General features: G+C 37.3%; 1 protein-coding gene across 5 annotated transcripts in view; it reads right to left on the reverse strand.

Moving 5' to 3' along the window:
- The window catches only part of ADGRL3 (adhesion G protein-coupled receptor L3), a 501,774-nt gene that overhangs the window by 87,383 nt on the left and 393,087 nt on the right, over positions 1 to 21,304 (reverse strand). For all 5 annotated transcript variants that reach the window (XM_087864114.1, XM_087864113.1, XM_045815875.2 and 2 more), the window contains 2 exons: positions 4,207 to 4,416; positions 525 to 745 (listed from right to left, as the gene is read on the reverse strand). In XM_087864114.1, the coding sequence (XP_087720240.1) occupies positions 525 to 745; positions 4,207 to 4,416 (431 nt within the window). The remainder of the gene's footprint in view (positions 1 to 524; positions 746 to 4,206; positions 4,417 to 21,304) is intronic.

The following is a 21,304-nucleotide window of genomic DNA, read 5'->3' on the forward strand; positions in this document are numbered from 1 at the left end:
TGAGTGTATACGGAGCATAACATTCATCACTACAACCCAATACCCACCTAGAAAAAACCAAGCCGCCCCTGCTCCTATTGTTTCTCTTTCTGTTAATGATATAAATTTCTTTCCAGTGGCTAGAACTGACAGGTCAGGAAGAAGAGAAGCCATTAATATCAGGGACTACACTGTCCTCTGAATACACACTTTCTGACATAGCTAGTTCTTCATGTGACAAATGTCTCAATGCTCTGAAAGATATTAAAGCGATCATCTTCTTATAATTACTCAAGGCTCTGATGTAGCTGTGGGAAAATTAAGCCGTTTTAAACAGCATCCTACTGAATCTCAGGATTTTTTTTCTCTTTCTGTATCATAACAAAAGTATAACCATGAATTGAATTATCCCCAGTTACCTCTCCAGTTCAATCATTTATTGCTGAGAGGTGTATAAAGACCTTAGCGTTCAAGAAAATCCAAAGCGTTTATTTCAACTAGATGTCAAAAGAGAGGGTAGAAAAGGAAGGAAACGATAAACTCACACTTTATCTGTTCCGTAACTCCGGTAGTCTACTGCGGCTGACACAGCCACGATGAGCGCGGGCATCCCATAGCCCACCAGGTAGAAGTATTTCCTCCGCGAATGCTCGCTCTCGAAAACCTCCACCAGCATGATGTAGAGCTGCACTCCCTCCAGGAACATCCAGGTGAAGGCGGCCAGGAAGAAGAAGTGTAGGAGGGCAGCGAAAACGGCACAGGCAATCTAGGGAAGGGAACAAAGGCCTCCAGTAACAACCGAACGAAATATTCTCAACGACCGTTACATCAAAATAAGCATTTATCAAGACTGCGGTAAGAGGTCTGCAAAAGAAGAATCTAGACAAGATTCTTAAAATTCAGATATTAAAACCGAATTAAATACAACCTATCTTTCAAAACCACATTTAACATTTTATTAATAATGGCTTACAGCATAGGATAATAAGGAAACATTATTAGTATTAATTTTCATTTTTTATTATTGCTGAGATTAGTCTAAAGTTTTAAAAATAACATCTCATGCATTCTTTTTCTTGGCCATAATCATGTGTGTTCTATCATTAAGTTCTTCAATGAAAAAGAAACATTAAAAACAAGGAGAATAAAAGCTCTTAAAGTTAAAATATATATAATAATTACAGTATTTTGTGATGGGACCATTACTTCATTATTATTATTTGCTGGTGTATTTCTTCCCTGCCTGGTTTCATGAAAGATTTAAGGTGGCATTGGGAAGTTCATGCTGCAAAGTATAAAAGTAGGTCTGGTTAAGTATTCAGAAACTCTTAGTGGGTATTCTGATATTTTTATGGCAATATATTTATTTGCATAAATTCAATAAGAATCTGTTCTCTGTATGACAGGACACATTATATTACCAAGGCTTTCACTGGAATGTTATATCTGAGAAAACCTGCATAGACTTAGGTATGACCAGCCAGCTTTTAAGGATCTAAGGTTGACTTTATGGAGCTAATAAATCCCCCTTGGAAATAGCAGCCTGGTACCTTGCTTACAGAGTCCTCAGCAGCCTTCCCAGGCCAGTAAAGAAGGTCACTTTCTGGCAGGTGCAGGAACCTCAGCATATTTGGGGGACCGTGAGAAGAAAGGAGTTCAACCAAATCTATAGGTATTGTAGGTGAAGTCTGATGGCAAGTATTTGGTCTGACTTCTGGTCTCAAGGGGCTATTACAAGAGTTTATATGGTCAACCACTATTCTTATTGCACCTGTGTAAATAAGCCAAGTTTTTTGAAACTAGACTTATTTTGCAAGCAAATTAGTGTTAATTTGGTTATCTTTGGCAAAAATGAGGGTGATTATAGATAGAAAATATGTTTTAATAACATCTTTGAGGATATTAGATTTTAATACTATTCATTATAAAATGGACTAGATCCTGAAAAAAAAAAAGTAGGTCTGGTTAAAATAAAATAAAATAAAATAAAATAAAATAAAATAAAAGGTTCCAGAGTTCATTCATTCATTCATTTATTTTTCTGTTATTGTATGAAATGGTGGGATAGACAAGCTTGGTTCAAAAAAGACAGTTCGTCCTTATTTTGGCATATTTTCTAAGGCACTACAAGTTTATCTGACCATATATGAATTTTCTTTCATCAGTTCCGAAATTCTCACTCCTTGGGGAAGCGGGGGTCTTTATTTTTTATTTAAGAAATCCTAGGGGCATGTGGGTGGAGCAGTGAGTTAGGCGTCTGACTCTTGGTTTCGCCTCAGGTCGTGGTCTCCGGAGTTGTGGGGTCAAGCCTGATGCGGCTCCATGCTCAGCATGGAGTCTGCTTAGGATTCTCTCTCCCTCTCCCTCTGTCCCACCTCCCCCCACCATGAGGGTTCACGCTCTCTCTCAAATAAACAAATCTTTAAAAAAACCATATCCTAAGTAAAATCTGTATCTCCTACTAGAAAAGGACAACACATTTATAGACATTATCAGATTATAATGGATTCAATGAGTATGATCCTTGAGAAAGAGACAAAGGGCAGGTCAGTTTCACTGAGTTAGAGAGATGACAATGAAGGGAGATGAGGACGTCCAATGGCAGCAGGCTAGAGAGAAAGCAGAGCCTAATCCCCTGACCTAAAAGTCAGGAAGAGGACACCTATCCAGGAACAAGAAGAAAGACAAGCTGAGCTAAGATGCACTCTACTCCAAATTTTCATATCAATCTTTGTTCTCTATGCTACTGTCGGAAGTTAGTTTTGTGCAGTACGCAACATGTGGGAAAGTTTATCATACCATATGTATATCAGGAAACAAAAGTAAAAATAAGGTTTCTAAATGAAAAGAAATCACACAGCATTTGAATTGCAGGTTAACAAGAGAATGAAATGATCTCTTCTTGGAAAATAACACAGTTTTCCATTTCTTGCTTTTTAGAGTTAGAACTTCGACTATTAATTTTTGTTATCAGAAGGCTTTACTTTTTTGGGAAAAGAAATGTGCTCTTTGATTGCTTATTCATATGTATGCATTTATGGGAAAAGCTGTCACATTTGTATATGATAACCAATTAAAAATATAATCACCATAATTGTACCCTTTACAGCCATTAATCATGAATGTGTAATCACAAACATGAATCCAACTGCATTTTTATTGTAAAGTACTCCATACTTATGGACACATACCAGAGAACAGCATAAATGAATGAATTATTTATTATGCCTACACATCTTCTAAAAAATGGAAGTTTTCTTTTCAATTACAGTTTTAGTCATGAGACCAAACGTGTACTATGTGCATGAATCTTAAGTAAATAGAACGGGCCTCACAAAAAGTATAAGTAGGCATAGAGTCTGTTGAGTAATTAGAAACTATCTGTTATTCATATTTTCTGTTTGGTTTTATCAAAAGCAGTTGGCCAGTGACGCTCCTTCCCCCCCTCTTTCCCTACTTCCTTCCTTTTCCTCCTCTTCTTTATTTTCTGATATGACTAAATGTAGTTTGTAGTAAAGTACAAAGCTGACATTAAAGATGTAAACTGAACTTGTGCAAATATAATGTGTCATACGAAATTTGGGAAGAGTTTATAAATCCTAAAAATGACCTATAGTTTGAACTATTTTCCAAGTATGTCAATTAGAAAAACTCATTTTAGACATGAAGTTTTAAATATGATATAAACTGTTTTTTAAAAAAGTATATTATAGGGGTGCCTGGCTGGCTAAGTCGGAAAAGCATGCAACTCTTGATCTTGGGGTTGTGGGTTTGAGCCCCACTTTGGGTATAGAGATTACTAAAAAAAATAAACAAACTCTAAAAAAAGTATGTGATGAACTTTGAAAAATAACAATTATATCTGTTAAAAAAGATATCTTTCCATTCCCCCAAAGGATTTTACTTAACTTTCCTCAATTTTCTGCTCCGATAAAAACAAAACAAAACAAACACACACACAAACTAATGAGGAGACACAGTTCTTGAGAAAGGCAAGGCTGTGAACAAAATTTCTCAAGAAATGTACAGTCACACATCCCTAACATTCACTGGTTGTTTACAACAATGGGGTAAAAAAGAAAAAAAAAAGGGGGGAATGGAACAAGATCTGAAAACTAATAAGTATCTTAGACAACTGGAAGAGAGGATACTTTCAAACAAGTATTTCGAGTACTGGAGAGCGGGGAATGGAGATGTTTTCTCCTAGTATCAGCGTAGGCTGCTTACCGGTTGGTCAGTTCGGTTGATCCCGATCAGGAAGAGCAGTTCAGCTACAAAAAGGCTGATGCAGAGGTTCTTGTGGATGGTATTACGGTCGCTCTGGAGCCCGCGGAAAAAGCAAAATGTGAAGATGCAAATCAGGAGACAGACAAGGGACAGCAAAATTCCAACCCACGTGATCACATCCAGAAGAAGGTCATGGACCGCATCACTGTGCTGGAAATACAACAGAAAAGCCGTAAGTTGCAGGTATGGAAAACAAAGTATGAAGTCTTATGAGGACCTGGGTTCATGAAGCATGATTTTCACAATGTACTACATACCCTATGCAAACACACTGGATAACATCACTTAATTATCTGGGTTTTCCAGTCCACAAGTAAAGCAATTCATATTCTCCCTGACACGTAAATTAGTTTGATACTCAGGGACACAGCAGTGTTTGCACTTTTCTTGGTTCTACGTATTTTCTTGGTTCTATGTATTTGAAGCAAATCAACATAATTCTGGCCTGCAATTTCAGGGAAAAGCTTTATTTTTTCAACTCGTATCACTTTTATAGGTTATTTTATTTTGACAACTCTCACTAGGGAATATCTATTTAAAAAATTAAGTTATATACTTAGGGAAGTGGTGTCTCAACTGAAATGCTTTTTAAATCCCCAAGGGACTTTTTAATAAAAAAAAATACAATTCCTCTGAGTTCATAAAAGTATGCATTTTTATAAAGATTCCCAGTTAACTCTGATGAACAGCCACATATGCACACCATTTATTTAGTGGAAGATCTGAAAGAATGAGGATATTCACTGGATTTATATTCATATTGAATGGCTTAAGGAGATCAGGAAGTTTGATCCTTGAAGGGTTTTGCATGAATAGAGCCTGTTATACACAGATGGAAAATAAGCGCTCAGTATTACTACCCCCGATAGCAGCATAAAACAGATAGAGCTAAGAAAAAGAAAAAGTTCATAAAAGCTTCTGTACTAAAACTGTGTTTTGGGGAGGGCTCTGTTAAATAGTCCTGTGAGTTCCATTCCTTTCATGTTCCTTGTTACGTGTACTATCTCATTTCTGTCCTTGTTCTAAGATTTCAAACTCTATTCCTTCCCTACAGTAGTTTGCCTCTACCCAAAACCACTTCTGTGAAGCATTAGAATTTATAGTGGCCCAACATATCAGTATGCCAAGATGTTGGAGGGGAGTTGAAAAATTGTCTATGACTATCAATGCTTCTTTTCTTTGTAGGTTTCTTGAAAAGCCCTGAAGACCTAATTTCCATAAGTAGGGGAACAAATAATAATGGTTGATTTATAGAAATGATCTGAAGAGTAATAGAAAATCAGTGTTCTAAATTTATAGTCACAAACATGGATACTTCTCAAAAACCTAATATTAGATTTTTTTTATTTTTTATTATTAATTAATTAATTTATTTATTTTTAAAGATTTTATTTATTTATTTGACAGAGAGAGAGGCAGCGAGAGAGGGAACATGAGCTGGGGGAGTGGGAGAGGGAGAAGCACAGGAAGCCCGGTGCAGGGCTTGATCCCAGAACTCCTGGATCATGACATAAGCCGAAGGCAGACGCTTAACGACTGAGACACCCAGGTGCCCCTAATATTAGATTTTTTAAAAATGTAAGTGGCAAAAGGATGTATATGTTATAATGCCATTTATACAAAATTTTAAAAACAAAAAACAATGACATTGATTTTTATGGATATACGCTTAGTAGTAAAAGTGTAATGTGAGCATGGGGAATGTTTTAGTTGAAAACAAGGCGATGTGTTTCTAATTGGCATCTTTTTCAACTTTGTAGATCATACACATTGATTTTTATTTTAGGATGGAAGTTACTACATTTGGTTGTCTTTCACACTGTTAGCTCACTTTAAATATACATAAATATCCAGGATTTCTAGTGCTATTTGTTTTTATTCAAACTTCATACTTTTCTGTTTTATACAAACCCCATACAAAGATTAATCTGAATATGGAGATTCTTACAAGTCAGTTACTATGCTGTAACCTAAATCATAGCTCTTCTCAGATTGCCAGATAAGACTTCACAGTTATTTGATAAAGAATTCTGCTAGAACACTGTCAATGAAACAGTTCTGAAATATTCCTGCATAACTCTAGATATATTTCTCGGAAGGAGCTCAAATCATGAAAGAAAACTACATGAAATTTTGCTATAACTGCTTTGTTCTCCAGGGGACACTACTAAAGTAGTGTTGGGTCTCAGGCAGCTTAAATTACTTTTACTGTTTGAGAGTGGAGAGTGGTTAGTGCTACCTGGTTCCCTGAACGGAGGGCTATTTGCTCTCTTCTTTGACTCAAAGGAAAGGTGCTGTGATTGAGTATCAAGCACCAATGTTCAGCACAGCAGTCTTCTATAATGGGAAAAATGGCAGGTATAATACATTCTCAAATGTATCCTAAAGACCTAAAACACTAACAAAAAAAAAAGAAAGAAAGAAAGAAAGAAAAGAAGAAACCAAAAAACTCCTGTCTTTGTCTGGGTAGTTGCATTATTAGAAATGTATTTACTTTACTCAGTGCCTTCATAAGTCCATCAAAAACCCCATGTAGAGTTATTAAGAGAAGAATACCAGGTGTCAAAACATCAGTACGAAAAGTCCATTACACTCAAAGACAGAACAAAAAAGTCTAGTGATTAATTCACCTTTCAGGTATTACTGTCTAGCTCAGAAAACATCAACACCAACCACCTTGTGTATACTATACTGTGACAGCAGCAACCTTCAAATACAACTCACCACTTGAATTTTATAAATAAGATGAAAGGAAAAGAACAATGGATATTAAATGCCAATAAGAGCTGTGAGAATAGCCCTCTTTATAATAGTGCGCCATCATAGAACTTCCAGGAGGCCAAGCCATGGAAAAACAAACAAACAAACAAACAAACAAACAAACAAACAGCCCCCTTCAAGAGGATGGCCAGTTGGATGGCCAGTTGAATAAAACTTTTAGGTATGGTTGTTAACAATGTGATAACAGATCACACGTATTCTCACTTCCAAAGTTCCACGTTTGTAAGCACTATATTACTCATCACCTATAATATGTACTATATACCATTATATGCCTTATTACTTCTATATCTTATTAATGTTATATCCCAGCACCTAGTACTGGGCTTGGCACACAAAAATCCTTCAGAAATATTTGTTTTTGCATGATGGTAATAACCCCTCTGCTTAGACCAAATGCCTTAGAGCTGAATTCTCTGTCAGTATAGCTCTGAATCCATTTAATCTCTGCTGGATGTTTAAAAAGGTATCAAATATTACATGTCCAAAACTGAGTCCCTCATCATATCCTGTTTCTCTCTCCACCGTCCAAAAAACCTCTCTTCCCTCTGTTTTTCCATTTCAGTAAACACAACTTCATTATTTGAGGTATTCTTGCCGAAAACTTAGGAGTCATATTGATTCTTCTCTTTCACAAGAATCCATCAGGAAATCTTGTAGACCCTGCTTCTAAAGCTGGCAGCCACTCATCACCTCAACTACACCAAAGTGGTTGGAACCCCCCATTTTTTAGTAGCCTCCTAACTGATCTTCACACTTTGACCCTCGGCCCCCTTTCCTCTATATTCAACAGGACAGAGAAATTCTTTTTAAATATAATTCAGATAATATGACTCAATGATGAAAGGCGTCCAAGGTTTTCCATTTCAATGAAAGTAAAAACTAATCTTTCCCTATGATCCTCTGCCTTGTTTCTTGAATTCCACATATCAATGAGGTCATATGATAATTGTCTTTCTCTGATTGACTTAGAATCATAGGGAAGAGAGGAAAAAATGAAACAAGATGAAACCAGAGAGGGAGACAAACCATAAGAGAGTCTTAAATCTTAGGAAACAAACTGAGGGTTGATGGAGGGGATGGTGGAGGGGAGATGGGGTAACTAGGTGATGGGCATAGGGGAGGGTATATGTTGTAAGGAATATTGGGTATTATATAAGACTGATGAATCACAGACCTATATTCCTGAAACAAATAATACATTATATGTTAATAAAAGAAAAAAAAAAAAGAAAGTAAAAACCAAAGTCTTTCAAGGGTCTACAAGGTGCTATAACATCTGCATATCTGTGACATCATTTCCTATTCTCCCCTTCATTCAGTTCATTCCACCTAGTTGGCCTGCTCCATTCTTGGAACATGCTAAAGACATTCCAGTCTCAGAGGCTTTGCCTTTGATGTTCCTTTGGCCTGGAATGCTCCCCCAAAAGATAGCTGCATGGCTTACTTGCTACCCTCCTTCAGTCCCTCATTCAAATGTCACCTTCTCACAGAGGGTTTTTTTGAGTCACCATATTTAAATTGCAAACACCTGTTCCCTATTCTTTTTCCCTATTACTTTTCCTGCATTATTTTTCTCATCAGCACTTATCTACACTATCTATTTTGTTAATATTGCTTGTTGATGGTCTGCATCCCCCACTAGAAAGCACACTCCAAGAGAATAAGTAGTTTTTTCTCTTCTGATCCCCAATGTATCTGAAGATTATACAAAATTGTCTACCATAGAGTGGATACACAATTAATGTGTTGATTAAATAAATGAATCTCTCTTAAATTATCCCCACCTTCTAGAACGGATTTAAATTATAAACTAAAAGTTGTTATCATGCTGTCCATTACACAACATTTGGGACTCTTGGGTTCTTAAATCACCTGCTCTAAAATCTTAAGTAAAAGATAGAGAAAATTAGAGCTGGAGAATGAGTAGGTTGTTACACCACAATATCTTAAGATATGTTGAAATGTCAAGGTATTAAACAATTATGACAATGGAGACCAAACTATGCAAAACAAGGCTTCAGATTCTTGTGATAAGTAATTAAAATATATATGAAAGCAACAACAACAAAAAGATAATATATATGAAAGTGAGAAAGTCGATGTTTCTTGTTTCCTTTTTTAATTTGAAAACAGGGGCACCTGGGTGGCTCAGTCGGTTAGTCTGCCTTTGCTTCAGGTCATGATCCTGGGATCGAGCCCCATGTTGGGCTCCTGGGTAAGCAGGGAGTCTGCTCCTCCTTCTCCTTCTGCCCCTCCCCATCATGCTCTCTCTCTCTCTGTCTCAAATAAATAATTAAAATCTTTAAAAGAAAAATCTGAAAACAGTCTGGATTATTTTGTTTGGCATCAACTTTCACATATATAACCAAAAGTCTGTACAGATGATAAGGGATGGATCAGAAAAATAATAACTGTAACAAAAATAAATGCTAATGTTATATTAACTAAGGACACAAAACATTATTCCAACCAACTGACGAATTACCTAAGTTCATTTTATAACATTGCCAACTTAGTTTATGTTATTAATATTTGTGTTACTGATGAATTAAAGTCACAAAATTCCTACATTGAAGGAGGCAGATTTTAATTTTAGAATTTGAATTCTACATTCATTACTCTACAAATGTGTTTATGACTTTTAAATAATAAAAGACAAAGGGGCTCAATTTCACCTTTATATTCTTCTTTAAGATATAACAAAAATACAAAGTAGCAAAGGAAGATATATACCTAATATTTTCCTCCAGAGTTTGTACCATTCACAGACTAGTATAATTTGTTGGAAAGAATGCTTGCAAACTCATAACATTTTTTTTTTAAAGATCTTATTTATTTGATAGAGAGAGACACAGCAAGAGGGAACACAAGCAGGGGGAGTGGGAGAGGGAGAAGCAGGCTTCCCGCCGAGCAGGGAGCCCAATGCAGGGCTCAATCCCAGAACGCTGGGATCAGGGCCTGAGCCGAAAGCAGATGCTTAACAACTGAGCTACCCAGGCGCCCCCATAAAATTTTTTTTAAATACAAAAAAACCAAAAACTCCTAGGAGATTAACTTCTAAAGAGAAGATGGAGAGGTGTGAGAGGAAATCTTCAAGCAGAATGACAGAGTGATTCTGAGAATGACATTTTAAAAAGAAGACACTTTCAGGAAATGAAATGATTCTATCCTTTCTACAAAGAAATTTTTATTAAAACAATACTTGCTTTGCAGACTTTCTATGAAATTTCTACTCATATTTGAAATGCCAAATATTTTGTAAAACCTACGGAAAGTTTCTGATTTTCCCTTTTACATCCATCTCAGTGAATTTGCTTTGTCCTATCACTACGGATAGCTTGCTGAGTAACTCAAATACTACAAAAGGGTGAGTGTCACACTTGGGAAAGAAAAATGCTGTAAACAATGATGTTTTGTGAAAGCTACTCTGTCAATGTAGGACACTCAAATATACAAATAGGTACATTTAATGAAACTCAATCCAAATTTACAGAAAAGGGAAAAGTGACTTTTGTCTTATGATTTTAAAATAATTCAGTCCAAGTATACTAAGACCTTCTGTGGAAATCTTGATGTTTCTAACTTTAATGTCCAAAAGGCAAGTCAACAAACAAGATGGAGAAATAGATTTTGAAATGGTTTTCACTTTAATTGCGTATGTATTTCCAGATGGGACACAAACTACATGAACTAATTTTGAAGCCTTCTGGATGGCTTTTCTTTTTTCAAAATTTTAGAAAGTTGCATTATCTATCCAGACACTACTTGAAAAATCACCCTGTAGTAATTATTAAATGTCGGCCAGGAATTATCAATTATCTGTTTTACTTTGTGCATAATAATGTGTATATTTAAATGTTCAGATTTATTAAAGCATAATAACATGATTTTTAAATTGCCTCTTAAACATATCTCGTTCTGAAATATTTGTAACGTAGCTAAAATAAGTTTTCTTTCTTTTTTGCAAATATATGAGCACTTGCCTTGCTACTAATGTATCACATAAGTCAGTAGGTTTACAAAAGACTATTTTCTGATAAATGTTGTATAAACTCTGTGAATCAGTTCCTAGCATTGCTCTAACCCTTGGGAACCAGGTCATCAGACACAAAATTCACTCTGCAAATGCTTGAGAAAATAAAAGGCTCAATGGACTCAGGAAATTAGGATTTCCTTTACAGGACAGGATGAAGGTCAAAGTTGAGTAACCCAGTGAGAAAAGCTATAACTACATTTCTTAGGATTTTTAAAGTAAATTAACCAAAAAGCTCAGCAACAATTTTCAAGTTTGTATTACATTGAAAAAAAAAATCAATCTAAATATTTCAGGCTTTAATTGCTAGCAGAGAAACCCTAGCAAGTAAGAGGACACAAAAATATCCATAACCAACTGTTTTTTGGATTCAATAGAACTTATTCAGCAAATCTCTTTGGTTTCAAAAACATAGCCTAGCACACTCTAAGTTATTTGAAAGTTTCTTGCTTTGATTTAAAAAAACAAAATATGGAGTGCCTGGGTGGCTCAGTCAGTTAAGCATCCGACTCTTGATTTTGGCTCAGGTCATGATCTCGGGGCTATGAGATCGAGCTCCCCCTTCCCCATTGGGCTCTGTGCTGGGTGTGGAGCCTGATTCAGATTTTCTCTCTCTCTCTCCCTCTGCCCCTCCCCTCTTTCTCTCTAAAAAATATATATATATTAATAAATAAAATCCCACCATATTTGGTGAGCCAAATTTACAATTATCATAAAGAAGGAAACAGAAAAGGAAATAGTGGAAAATGTAGGAACTAAGTAGCTTACTGGAATTGAGAGTTAAACACAGTAATGGTTAAAAAGGGTAGATTAAAGTTGATAAACCAAAAATCAATTAGTGATCAGTTAGAACTTTTTAAAGGAAATGAAATGATCGAGCAGTAAATAAGAAGATTTTAGTAGTATCTGGGGTGAGGGTAGGAAATGAAGCAAGGTAGACAGAAAATTCCATCCTTAGTATTTCTGAGTTAAGTAAGGTGATGATGAAGGTAATAGCTAAAATATAACTTAAAAATTTCATATTCTGTTGGAAGTGCTTATTTATTTTATTAGTATACCCAGTCATACAAAACATTACAATGTGATATTATTATTATTTCTAGTTTATAGATAAAGACACTGAAGCACAGAGAGTAAGTAATTTATCCCAGAGGACTCAGCTAATATGCAGTAGGATAGGATTGGTGGAAGGGTAACTAACTGTTTAGGTTTGCTCAGGACTATCCTAGTTTTAGTACTATGTTTTTGAATCCTTGAAAAGCCCTCCCAAGACATAAAAGGATCCCAGGCATCAGAGATGCTTCAGAAGTTGGAAGAGAAGTACAAATCTGTATGATAGCCTAAAAATCAGAGTACTATCTGCAGTGCTGAATGGATGTGGCATTGATTACCTACTTTCTTTAGTGACTCCTGCTGTTTATCACCCTGACTCTTGATGTTGGCATCCATGATTTGCATTTTCCAGTATTGGATCATGCATTGCTGCATGCCTCTGAGCAAGACAGCTTTAGTGCTTGTGATCATGTCTTCCTCTCTGACTTTGGATTAATTTTTGTGCTCTGTATCAAGATTTCACTACTTCAATTTTTAACATTGTAAATATTATGACCATGTTTCTAACAATTCATTGATGAAACTGAGAATGGCCATAATATAATAGTATGACAATATGAGAAAGGGCTAAACAACTATGCTATTTTAAAGACACAAGGAAGAATTCATGAAACCAGATTAGAGAGGTAACCAAGGCAGAACATTCTGAACAATACACAGAAATGAATTTGGGACCAAACATATACAAGAAAGAGAAGGTTGTATGAATGTGCTATGGAGGCTGAATCTCACAAGTTTGGGAAAGGACAGGAAAGTTTTTGTAAAAATCAAAAAGTTTTTAAAAAAATCTCCCCCGCCCCCAAAGACAATAATATTCAGTTGAAACTGACAGTCATTAAACGCACTGGAGTATACCGTAAGAATAAACATTCATTGTTGTTTCATTCCCTTGATTTCCCTATGTACCTAAGGAAAGTTACTTTTCCTGATTTGGAGATTGCAACTAAAATGTACTGTGGATAAACAATGGGGAAAATTTTGATAGCCAATGTTTTGGACCCTCATAGTGTAGAGCTCATTCCATCAGATTTTACTAATAATCATACTTTCTATAGGATATCAAGTGATGTATCGAATCTTGGCAACAAAAAATGTTTCCCCTACTTCTTAGGTATTTTGATTTGAAACATGGAGTAGAAATCATTTTCTTGATTTCTATAAAAATTTTAATGAAACTTCAGAAGACATATACAAAAGACTGATGACACCTTGTTCAGGCATGAAGTAGACTTTGCTCATCTATGTGCATATCCAACAGACAGTGCAAATGTTAATTTTGGAAAATTCCATTCAGTCTATAAACTGTTTAGAAAAGAAAACAAACAGTTCTTACCTACTAAATATCCTGTATACCTTGTATACAAGGCAGCTAAAAGGAGATGTGGTTTGCTTACCTGTGATAGTGAAGTTTTATAATGTAACTTTTTGGTCACTTTTCAGTTTCCTCAAAATGTGCACAGTTTTTTTGTTTGTTTGTTTGTTTTATTTTGTTTTGTTTTTGTTTTTAACTTTCTAAAGGTAAGGAGACAACTTCCTGAGACATGTCCTACAAGATGGATATCATTGTTCCTGGTCATAGGGAAGATGTGAAAATACTGGTCTTCTATAAAATCTTATTTTCAAAGTGTGGGACAAAAAGAATGTCTTTGCCTAATTTTGAGATATATGACAGATGAGAATGAAGAAAAAATTTATAGTAAAACAAATTTTTATGATGTTTCTCCAAAACTGATGAAATCTGAAAAAGCTATTAGGAACCTAGAAATGGTAAACTGATTTCACATAAGTTGCATGAAGTTCTGTGGAGATTAGGACAAAATCTTATACAGAGAAAAACATTACTTATATTGGGGAGATTTAAGACTATTTTCAAAGAAAATGTCACCACCAAAGGGCAATCAAGTTAAACAGAACTTTCTCATTCCTTTATTAAAACTGTAACTTCTCTGGAAAACAATATTGAAATCATGAGGTGAAATTACCTCAGTGTTTTAAAAATATTATCCTCGAGGGGAGCTAGATGGCAGAGGAATAGGGGACCCCTTTCTCAGCCGGTCCCCTGAGTCGAGCTGGATAGGTACCAGACCAGCCTGAACATCCACGGAATCAGCCTGAGATGCAGGAAGATGCATCTGGATCTCTACAAATGAACATCTCCAGCGCTGAGTATTGAGGTACGAAGTGGGGAGCCGTGAAACCGCGCACAGATATCGGAAGATAAACGGAAGGGGGAGGGAGCCGCCACGTTCGGGCGCCGGGAAGCGGTAGCCACCTGCACGGGAGAGTGGGCGGGGCTCGCTGATGGCACCTGCGAGAGAGTGGACTGAGACCGTGAGCAGGGAGCTCGCGCCACCAGACAGAAACGGAACTCCGGTGCGCTCACTGGATCCAGACTGAGACCGGGAGCTCTGGGAGCACGCGGGGGCGGCTGGTGGCTGGCGGCGTTAGAAACACAAAGGACAGAGACGCGCTGGCCGTGGAAGTGAGGGCTGGGACGCTGGGTGTGGGGCGCACATCCCGGGATGCTGCAGGGTTGAGCAGCACCAACAGAAACAGAGTTAAAGTGGCCAGAACATCAGTAGAGAACGGTCCGTGATCCCTCTGTTCTGAGACAGAGGCTGAGATTTGGCCACTGCTGCTCTGACTCTCAGAAGAGGCACAGCAAAGCGCCAGGGAAAGCCGCCAGAGAACAAAAGCCTGGAAAGACCGGCTCACAGTGTGCCCATCCTGTCCCTCCTCGCAGGAGACATGGAGACTCTACCCAAACAGGGCTGCCTGAGTATCGGCACGGCAGGCCCCTCCCCCAGGAGGCAGGCTGAAAAATCAAGAAGCCCACATCCCTAAGATCCCTATAAAACAAGTGTGCACTGCCTGGGTCCCAGTCAATAATTTGGGCTCTGGACAATCCCGCAACCTCTCCTCATCAGAATGACGAGAAGGAGAAATCCCCCCCAGCAAAGAAAAGACAATGAGTCTGTGGCCTCTGCCACAGAACTAATGGATACGGATATAACCAAATTATCAGAAATGGAGTTCAGAGTAACAATGGTCAAGATGATGTGTAGACTTGAAAAAAGTATTAACGAAAATGGTAATGAGAATATAGAATCTCTAAGGGCGGAAATGAGAGCGAATCTGACAGAAAATAAAAATCCTATGAACCAAATGCAGTCAAAACTAGAGGCTCTGACGGCCAGGGTAAATGAGGCAGAAGAATGAATTGGCGAATTGGAGGATGGGTTAGTAGAAGAGAAAGCTAAAATAGAATCTTGGCTCAAAAAAATCCAATCTCAAGAATGTAGGTTACAGGAGATTACTGACTCAATGAAGCATTCCAATGTCAGAATCATCGGCATCCCCGAGGGGGTGGAGAAAAACAGAGGTCTAGAAGAGATATTTGAACAAATTGTAGCTGAAAACTTCCCTAATCTAGCAAAGGAAACAAGCATTCGTGTCCAAGAGGCAGAGAGGACCCCTTCCAAGCTCAACCACAACAAACCTACGCCACATCACGTCATAGTGCATTTCGCAAATGTTAGATCCAAAGATACAGTATTGAAAGCGGTCAGGGCAAAGAAATTTCTCACGTACCAAGGCAAAGGTATCAGAATTACGTCAGACCTGTCTACACAGACCTGGAATAAGAGAAAGGGTTGGGGAGGCATTTTTAAAGCTCTTTCAGAGAAAAACATGCAGCCAAGGATCCAGCAAGGCTGTCATTCAGAATTGATGGAGAGATAAAGACCTTCCAGAATCGTCAGGCATTGACCAATTTCATAACCACAAAACCAGCCCTACAGGAGATATATTTTGGGGGTTCTATAAAAGTAAAAAGTCCCCAAGAGTGATACAGAACAGAAAGTCACAATCTATAGAAACAAAGACTTTACAGGTGACATGGCATCATTAAAATCATATCTCTCAATAATCAGTCTCAATGTAAATGGCCTAAATGCTCCCATAAAGCGTCACAGGGTTGCAGATTGGATAAAAAGACATGACCCATCCATTTGCTGTCTACAAGAGACTCATTTTGAACCTAAAGATACATTTAGACTGAAAGTAAAGGGATGGAATACCATCTTTCATGCCAATGGACCTCAAAAGAAAGCTGGGGTAGCAATTCTCATATCAGACAGATTGGATTTTAAACTAAAGACTATAGTTACAGACCCAGAAGGGCACTATATTATTCTTAAAGGATGTATCCAACAAGTGGATATGACAATTATAAATATATATGCCCCCAACAGGCAAGATACACAAGCCAACTCTTAACCAGAATAAAGACACATATAGATAAAAATACGTTAATAGTAGGGGACCTCAACACTCCACTATCAGCAATAGACAGAGCACTGGAGCAGAAAACCAGCAAAGAAACAAGAACTCTGAATGCCATATTCGACGAGCTGGACCTCATAGATATATATAGAACACTACACCCCAGAACCAAAGAATACTCATTCTATTCTAATGCCCATGGAACATTCTCAAGAATAGACCATGTTTTGGGTCACAAAACAGGTCTCAACCAATACCAAAAGACTGAAATTATTCCCTGCATATTCTCAGACCACAACGCTTTGAAATTGGAACTCAACCACAAGGAAAAATTTGGAAGAAACTCAAACACTCGGAGACTAAGAACCATCCTGCTCAAGAATGATTCGATAAACCAGGAAATCAAAAATCAATTTAAACAATTTATGGAGACCAACGAGAATGAAAACACAACGGTCCGAAACCTATGGGATACTGCAAAGGCAGTCCTAAGGGGGAAATACATAGCCATCCAAGCCTCACTCAAAAGAATAGAAAAATCTAAAATGCAGTTTTTATATTCTCACCTCAAGAAGCTGGAACAGCAACAGAGGAACAGGCCTAATCCACGCACGAGAAAGCAGTTGATCAAGATTAGAGCAGAAATCAATGAATTAGAAACCAGGAGCATAGTAGAACAGATCAACAGAACTAGAAGCTGGTTCTTGGAAAGAGTAAATACAATTGACAAACTGCTGGCAAGACTTATCCAAAAGAATAGAGAAAGGACCCAAATTAATAAAATTATGAATGAAAAGGGAGAGGTCACAACCAACACCAATGGAATTGGAAGGATTATTAGAAACTTTTATCAACAGCTTTATGCCAATAAATTAAGCAATCTGGAAGAGATGGAGGCCTTCCTGGAAACCTATAAACTACCAAGACTGAAACAGGAAGAAATTGATTTTTTAAACAGGCCAATTAATTATGAAGAGATTGAAACAGTGATAAAAAACATTCCAAAAAACAAAACACCAGGACCAGATGGTTTTCCCAGGGAATTCTACCAAACATTCAAAGAAGAAATAATACCTATTCTCCTAAAGCTATTTCAAAAAATAGAAACAGAAGGAAAGCTACCAAACTCATTCTATGAGGCCAATATTACCTTGATCCCCAAACCAGGCAAAGACCCCATCAAAAAGGAGAATTACAGACCGATTTCCCTAATGAATATGGATGCCAAAATTCTCAACAAGATCCTGGCTAATAGAATCCAACAGTACATTAAAAGGATTATCCATCATGACCAAGTGGGATTCATCCCTGGGATGCAAGGGTGGGTCAACATTCGCAAATCGATCAGTGTCATAGATTTTATCCAGAAGGAAAAAGCCAAAAATCATATAGAATCAGATTATAGAATCATCTCAATAGATGCAGAAAAAACATTTGACAAAATACAGCAGCCTTTCCTGATTAAAACCCTTCAGAGTATAGGGATAGAGGGTACATTCCTCAATCTCATAAAAACCATCTATGAAAAGCCTACAGCAAATATCATTCTCAATGGGGAAAAGCTGGAAGCCTTTCCCTTAAGATCAGGAACGTGACAAGGATGCCCACTCTCGCCATTATTATTCAACATAGTACTAGAAGTCCTTGCAATGGCAATCAGATGACAAAAAGGGATCAAAGGTATTCAAATCGGCAAAGAAGAAGTCAAACTGTCTCTCTTCGCAGATGACATGATACTCTATATGGAAAACCCAAAAGAAGCCACTCCCAAACTATTAGAAGTTATAGAGCAATTCAGTAACGTGGCGGGATACAAAATCAATGCTCAGAAATCAGTTGCTTTTCTATACACGAATAACGAGACCAAAGAAAGAGAAATTAGGGAATCCATTCCATTTACAATAGCACCAAAAATCATACGTTACCTCGGAATTAACTTAACCAGAGACGTAAAGGACCTATATTCTAGAAACTACAAATCACTCTTGAAAGACATTGAAGAAGACACAAAAAGATGGAAAAATATTCCATGCTCATGGATCGGAAGAATTAACATAGTTAAAATGTCCATGCTACCCAGAGCAATCTACACTTTCAATGCTATCCAGATCAAAATACCGATGACATTTTTCAAAGAACTGGAACAAATAGTCCTTAAATTTGTATGGAACCAGAAAAGGCCCCGAATCGCCAAGGAACTGTTGAAAAGGAAAAACAAAGCTGGGGGCATCACAATGCCGGATTTCGAGCTGTACTACAAAGGTGTGATCACAAAGACAGCATGGTACTGGCACAAAAACAGACACATAGATCAGTGGAACAGAATAGAGAATCCAGAAATGGACCCTTGGCTCTTTGGGCAACTAATCTTTGATAAAGCAGGAAAAAACATCCAATGGAAAAAAGACAGTCTCTTCAATAAATGGTGCTGGGAAAATTGGACAGCTACATGCAAAAGAATGAAACTTGACCACTCTCTCACACCATACACAAAGATAAACTCCAGATGGATAAAAGACCTCGATGTGAGACAGGAATACATCAAAATCCTAGAGGAGAACATAGGCAGCAACCTCTAGGACATCGGCCACAGCAACCTTTTTCATGACACATCTCCAAAGGGAAGAGAAGCAAAAGATAAAATGAACTTGTGGGACTTCATCAAGATAAAAAGCTTCTGCACAGCCAAGGAAACAGTAAAAAAAAAAAACTAAGAGGCAGCCCACGGAATGGGAGAATATATTTGCAAATGATACTACAGATAAAAGACTGGTATCCAAGATCTACAAAGAACTTCTCAAACTCAATACGCGAGAAACAAATAAACAAATCATAAGATGGGCAGAAGATATGAACAGACACTTTTCCAATGATGACATACAAATGGCTAACAGACACATGAAAAAATGTTCAAAATTATTAGCCATCAGGAAAATTAAAATCAAAACCACACTAAGATACCACCTTACGCCAGTTAGAATGGCAAAAATTGACAAGGCAAGAAACAACAATTGCTGGAGAGGATGTGGAGAAAGGGGATCCCTCCTACATTGTTGGTGGGAGTGCAAGTTGGTACAGCCACTCTGGAAAACAGTGTGGAGGTCCCTTAAAAAGTTAAAAATTGAGCTACCCTATGATCCAGCCATTGCACTACTGGGTATTTACCCCAAAGATACAGACGTAGTGAAGAGAAGGGCCATATGCACCCCAATGTTCATAGCAGCTTTGTCCACAATAGCTAAATCGTGGAAGAAGCCGAGATGCCCTTCAACAGATGATTGGATTAAGAAGTTGTGGTTCATATGTACAATGGAATATTACTCAGCTATCAAAAAGAACGATTTCTCAACATTTGCTGGAACATGGACGGCACTGGAGGAGACAATGCTAAGTGAAATAAGTCGAGCAGAGAAAGGCAATTATCATATGGTTTCTCTCATCTATGGAACATAAAAACTAGGTAGACTGGTAGGAGAAGAAAGGGATAAAGAAAGGGGGGTAATTAGGGGCACCTGGGTGGCACAGTGGTTAAGCATCTGCCTTCGGCTCAGGGCGTGATCCCGGCATTATGGGATCGAGCCCCACATCAGGCTCCTCCGCTATGAGCCTGCTTCTTCCTCTCCCACTCCCCCTGCTTGTGTTCCCTCTCTCGCTGGCTGTCTCTATCTCTGTCGAATAAATAAATAAAATCTTAAAAAAAAAAAAAAGAAAGGGGGGTAATCAGAAGGGGGAATGAAGCATGAGAGACTATGGACTATGAGAAACAAACTGAGGGCTTCAGAGGGGAGAGGGGTGGGGGAATGGGATAGGCTGGTGATGGGTAGTAAGGAGGGCACGTATTGCATGGTGCGCTGGGTGTTAAACACAACTAATGAATCATCGAACTTTACATCAAATCCAGGGATGTACTGTATGGTGACTAACATAATATAATAAAAAACATTAAAAAAAAAACAGTCATCTTAAAAAATAATAATTAAAAAAAAAAGGAAAAAAAAAAAGGAAAAAAAAAAAAAAGAAAAATATTATCCTCAATAGTGTTTTACCTTATGTTAACAACCAGTGTGCTTGGAAGTGTTTAAAATTGATGAATATTTTGGACATGGACAGCCTATATGATGAATTCACAGATGCGAAAGAACTGACAAATAGCTGGTCTACCAATTAAGCCTCTAGATACTAAGTGGAGGGGCATATCTGGAGAGATGAGAACTGATTCCTAAAAGTCTAAAAACCTAGTGGGTAATGACATTAAGTAAAATCTTTTGTAGTGTATACTCAACATTTTTTATTTTTAAGTAATCTCTATACCTAATGTGGGGCTTAAACTTACAACCATGAGATCAAGAGTTGCATGCTCTAACAATTCAGCCAGTCAGGCACCCCTATCCTCAACATTTTTGTTGAGAGGATATTTCGTTTGATGTCATCACGTTGGATTGACACTAGGACTCTGTTATGTGGGGTTGGTAAGAGCAGAACTATAGGTCAAAGAGAATTTTACTTTTGACTACATTCACTTTTAATTCTCTAAAAAAAGAGAAAAAGACAGAAACATGTCATAGCTATTCCTATTAAATATGAGTCATATCTGTTTAATTATTGTACCAACTTTTTGAAGTCTCATTTTATATACCTTAAAAATATGCAATGATATAGCCCCCAAATTTAAATGTCCAAAAGAAGATCTGTAGTATCAGAGGACAGAAAGACCTATTTAGAAAATGTTTTTATAGTTTTTCACACTATTAGCCCTATTATTAATTAGTATTAAACACTACCAATGGTCACAGTTAAATAGTAATAACACATATCTGTATAATT

The sequence above is a fragment of the Ursus americanus genome, chromosome 8 (genome assembly GCF_024610735.1).
Source record: "Ursus americanus isolate L20-20 chromosome 8, mUrsAme1.1.p, whole genome shotgun sequence".
Classification (NCBI taxonomy): domain Eukaryota; kingdom Metazoa; phylum Chordata; class Mammalia; order Carnivora; family Ursidae; genus Ursus; species Ursus americanus.